Here is a 4,739-nt window from a genome sequence, read left to right as displayed (position 1 = left end):
AGCTACTTTTACAAAGCCTCGGGCAATGTCCGGCCTTTCGCTCATGCTTTCCACCAGTTCTTCGTATTGCGAGCGATTTGTTATGATCTTCGAATAGATAATTTTGTAAACATTTAATAATAATTTTTTTTATTTACACTTCAACTTACATACATATTTTTGCGTTCACACCCTTTATTTTATTGATATTTTAATATAATTTGTTTCGCTCCGACACGAGTTACTATTCGTACAAAATTTCCGACAAATACATAAAAATGACAGCTACGTCGGATTCAGGCATAGCAAAATTACGAATTTCGAAGATGGCCTACGAATTTCGAAACTACGATACGACAACACAGATTTCAGCATACCAATTTTACGATTCGTAGCAAAATCGAATCTACGACGGATTACAGCATAGGCGTGTATATCTTTGCCATTATACTTAGCTTGGAGCCACTTAAGTGGTTGATGATCGCTTTGAAGATCAAATTACCTTCCGAACGATGTTATATAATTCATTTACATTGATCTTGTCTCCTTTTTTTTTTTAAATAAACCATCGGGTAAGCAACTTTAGCGTAATCACGAATAAATTTACGATAATGACCTGTTGCCCCTAAAAATGATTTAATTTGTTTTTCAGTGATCGGCAATTTAAGTTTTTGTATTACTTCCACTTTTTTACTGTTAGGAGTTATACCTTTAGAAGTCAGAGTGTGACCAAGAAATTGAGTTTGCTTGGCCATAAAGTTACATTTATCGACTTGGATCTTTAGACCTGCCTTCAGTAATGTATTAAAGATAACTTTTATACTGTTTAGGTGCTCTTCTAGCGAAGTGCTAAAGATAAGTATATCGTCCAGATATACCACGCAAATTCTATTAATATGTTCTTTCAGAACTGAGTTCATCAGCCTTTGAAAAGTGGCTGGAGCGTTTTTGAGGCCAAACGGCATTCTGACGAATTCAAAATGACCGTGAGTGCTAAATGCTGTTTTCTTACGATCTTCCGGTTTGACCATAATCTGGTGAAAACCTTTAGCAAGATCTATTGTAGTGAAATACTGGGCCCTTCCCAGTTTATCAAGAATTGAATCAATGTTAGGAATAGGAAATTTATCACTTACTTAATGACAATTCGCCATTTTTCTTTGTAGACTTGTCCATCTTTTTTGGTTCAATCCATAGAGGGCTGTTGTAAGGAGACGATGACTCTACAATTATTCCCTGCTCAAGCATATCTTTTATTTGCCGTGATATTTTTCCCTCATGAATTATAGGTACGGTGACCATATTTATGGGAGCTTAATACGTGACAGAAAATAATTTTGCAAATTTTTTTAAACAAAAACTTACAGATCTTAAAGCCTTCTTCAATGATCCTAGATGTATTAGCCCTGAAACAGAATCCTTGTAGTAACATCACAAATTTGAAGGAAATTTTTCTCGAGATTTTTACCCCCCAAGATTTGTTTAAAAAAATCGTTAAATTTTAGTATAATAAAGTGCAAGAGCAAGTCGCTAAGACTTACCGTTAATTTTTCACAATTGTTTTTTGTTGACGCTATTGCGCATTTTTTTCATACAAAGTAAGTATTTCGACCATTTTCTTAAAAGCGATGCAAATGAGCAGCACTGTATTATACTCAATTTTAATGAGGTATAAAACTGCAAACCAAATTTTTTTTCTAAAGATTCTAATTAAAGAGTTTGAAATTTTGGTGAAACATTGCAGAATTAATTTTTATAGTTTTTGCTCAAAGTTAGAAATTTGGTATTAAAATAACTCAGCGAGAGGGGAGACCAGTTAGGGTATTCACAGTTTACTTTTAAAGTTAAAACGGGGCAACTTTAACAAGATAACACATTCGAACTGTGAGCAACCCTTCACACATGTGTTTCAAATGGTCAGTAAAACAAATATAGTCAGATAAAAACTTAAAAATATTTCAAATTGCGCCCAACTTATGTTTTTCTGCTTCAATTTCCATTTTCTCTTAGCGCGAATAATCAGCTGATCAGAGATGCCAGTTTAACACAAAACAAACACATGAGACAAAGTCGAGTAATTTTGCCCAAAAGTGTTATCTCTAATTAGTATGGGAACCAACAACAAACAAAGTTACCACATGGTAAAATGTTTTAAAGTTACCAGGTGGCAAAATTAACACAGTAGATAATCCCCCCTATTACGGTTGGCGTTGTCGTCACTAAACGACGACGACTTGTTAAAATCGGTATTGGCGTAGTTGATATCGATAACTCTTGACAACTATTGTCACATCTTGGGTATTGGCTAAGCAAAGTTGCTGTCGACGTTGAACTCACACGACGCCATTTCTGTCGACACCGTGTTTACTGACGACTGGATGAAAATTTGTAAGTATAAGTGTTTTTTTTTTAAGAAAAAAGGCCGTTAGTACCAGGTACTTATAAAATATGATGTGTAAACATATGTACATATGTATGTACTATGTGAACGACTCGTTAAGCATCAGTGGAATTCATTTGTTAAATATTTCATTTAACTCCTGTCTTCTCTTTTTATTTTTCGTGTTTGTAATTATATTAAATTAATAAATGTCTATGTGTCTGCATTTATTTAGATTTTAGACATGAAAATTACAAGCGCAGAACAATTTGAAACTCTTATAGCTGAGTTAGAAAAAAGCCCTTGCCTAGCAAAGGGTTTTCAAAAGGGAACAGCTCCATCTAATTTTAAACAGCAATGGGAGGCAATCAGCAGTAAATTGAATGCCCTTGGGCCCCCTTTAAGAGACAGCGATGGTTGGCAGAAGGTAATTATAATAACACCATTAAAGCATATATTTTGTAATATATGTACATTTCAACTGCAGGTGTGGCGAGATTACAAATTTAAAGTTAAGAAGAAACTTATAAAAAACACGGCTGAGTGTAATGCAACAGGTGGTGGAATATATAAACAATTAACCTCTACCCATTGGAAGAGGCTGTGGCCAACTTGCTGCAGTTTAACAAGCAGCTAAGTCCAGAAGGTGTTTTGCAAGGTGTTCAGTTACCACCAGCGGAAACACAACACCAAACATCAAGTCCGGTTGAATTTGCTCCACTGGATGGCGCTCAACTTATTGAATGCATTCAGTTGTGCCCACCAGATTTGCCATGCGAAGAGGAAGAACCCACAACTTCAGCGAGCGCCAGGAGCAGAAATCAACCATCCACTCCAGCCAGAACACGAAAACCAAAAACGAGCGAGAGGAACGACCTTTTGGAAAGGCACAATAGTATGCAGGAAAGAATTTTAACTGACGCTACAAATAAAATGGGATCAATGAAGCATTCCTTACGAGATACGGCCGGTTATCAGAAGAAACTTCTAGCAATAGAAGAAAAGAAGCTAAAGCTTTTGGAAAAAAGGGATCGCAGAGAGGTAGAATTGCACAAAGCTGCAATGCAATTAAAAGAAATAAGATTAGAAATTGCCAAAGAAAAGCTTAGGAATTTAAAAAAAAGTTGACTGATTTTCATGTAGATATGTACCTATTTATTTATTTTTTTAAGTACCTGTGAATTGTTTTTGTTTAGTACGTTAGATATTAGAATTACTATTTATTTGATATTAAAAGACTGAATTCCATTTATTTTATAAAAAAAGAATGAACTGAAATTACACAAAACTGTTTTTTATTTGTTCTCTAATTTGCGAAGCTTCAATATTTATGCTATTTTCCATATCATCAGTATTGTCAACATTGTCTTCGTTTAGTTCTGTAATGTCTGCATCCTCGTTTTTGATGTGTGAACCAAACTCGATGCAAATGTTGTTGAGTGCTGCACATACATTAGCTATTTGCGTGGCCTTAGATGGCGTATAGTGAAGTTGACGTGCACCGAGCGAACAGCGAAATCGGTTTTTTAACACTCCAATAGTGCGTTCAACTATGTTTCTAGCTTTGGCATGTTTGTTGTTGTAAATAGCTTCTGGACTTCCTTCTGCTGCGGATCGATATGGCGTCAAAATGTATGGTTCAAGAGGATAACCCGCATCACCTACATAAACATTTTTATATATTTTATAGGGTTTAAATTTGCGGGGTTAATTCTTACCTAAGAGCCAGCATCTACGCTCCCCAGCATCGTATCGCTCCTTCAGAATTGTTCTCGCTTGGCTAATATTCCAAATTAGAGAGTCATGCCCAGAACCCGCATAACGAGCATCAAAATACCGTATTCGCATTTTATGATCGCAAATCTGTGGAAGAATTTTTTATGTTTTAAAATGCAAAGCAAACGTTGGCCTGTTCTTACAATCATAGCATTCAAACTAAAAAATCCTTTTCGATTGTAGTATAGATTGCTGGTCTTGTTTGTTGGGAGCCAAAATTTTAATGTGGCTTCCATCGACACATCCAATAACACCAGGAAAACCAGTTTTTTGGAAAAAATACTCCTTGGCTTCTGTTTTTTCAGCGTCTGTCATATGAAATTTGATCCATAGAGGACATATGACTGCTTCTAAAATGTCGAGTGTTTCAGACAGGACTGAACTTACTGTTGGCTGGGAAAGCCCAAGGTGGAAGTCGTTTCCAACACTTGTTTGATATGAGCCCTGACCCAAAAACCGCAAAGTCGCTGCCAATTTTATAGTTTTTGATACGGCTGTTGTCCGGATTCCATTTTTTATTTGCGGCTTAATTTTTTGTAGTACATAGTTAAATGCAGTTTTGTTTAGTCGAAAATAGTCCTGAAATCTGAAATAAAATAAAAAT

General features: G+C 35.6%; 1 protein-coding gene across 1 annotated transcript; it reads right to left on the bottom strand.

The window, feature by feature from the left end:
- Positions 1-3,589: 3,589 nt before the first annotated feature.
- LOC118753441 (putative nuclease HARBI1) lies at positions 3,590-4,317 on the bottom strand. Its single transcript, XM_036488319.1, has 4 exons — positions 4,279-4,317; positions 4,078-4,222; positions 3,649-4,020; positions 3,590-3,597 (listed from the first exon to the last, which is right to left on the bottom strand). The coding sequence occupies exons 1-4, from the start codon at positions 4,282-4,284 to the stop codon at positions 3,590-3,592; spliced, it is 531 nt and encodes a 176-aa protein (XP_036344212.1). The 5' UTR covers positions 4,285-4,317.
- Between the last annotated feature and the right edge of the window lie 422 nt (positions 4,318-4,739).

The sequence above is a fragment of the Rhagoletis pomonella genome, unplaced genomic scaffold (genome assembly GCF_013731165.1).
Source record: "Rhagoletis pomonella isolate Grant_MI unplaced genomic scaffold, Rhpom_1.0 Rhpom_scaffold_02469, whole genome shotgun sequence".
Lineage (NCBI taxonomy): Eukaryota > Metazoa > Arthropoda > Insecta > Diptera > Tephritidae > Rhagoletis > Rhagoletis pomonella.
This window is presented reverse-complemented; position numbering and strand designations above follow the sequence as displayed.

Bases quoted from the DNA above. Each gene is read 5' to 3' on its own strand.
- LOC118753441 (XM_036488319.1), bottom strand. The intron at 4,021-4,077 runs GTAAGAATTAAC...ATGTTTATGTAG, and splicing joins GCGTAGATGCTGGCTCTTAG to GTGATGCGGGTTATCCTCTT.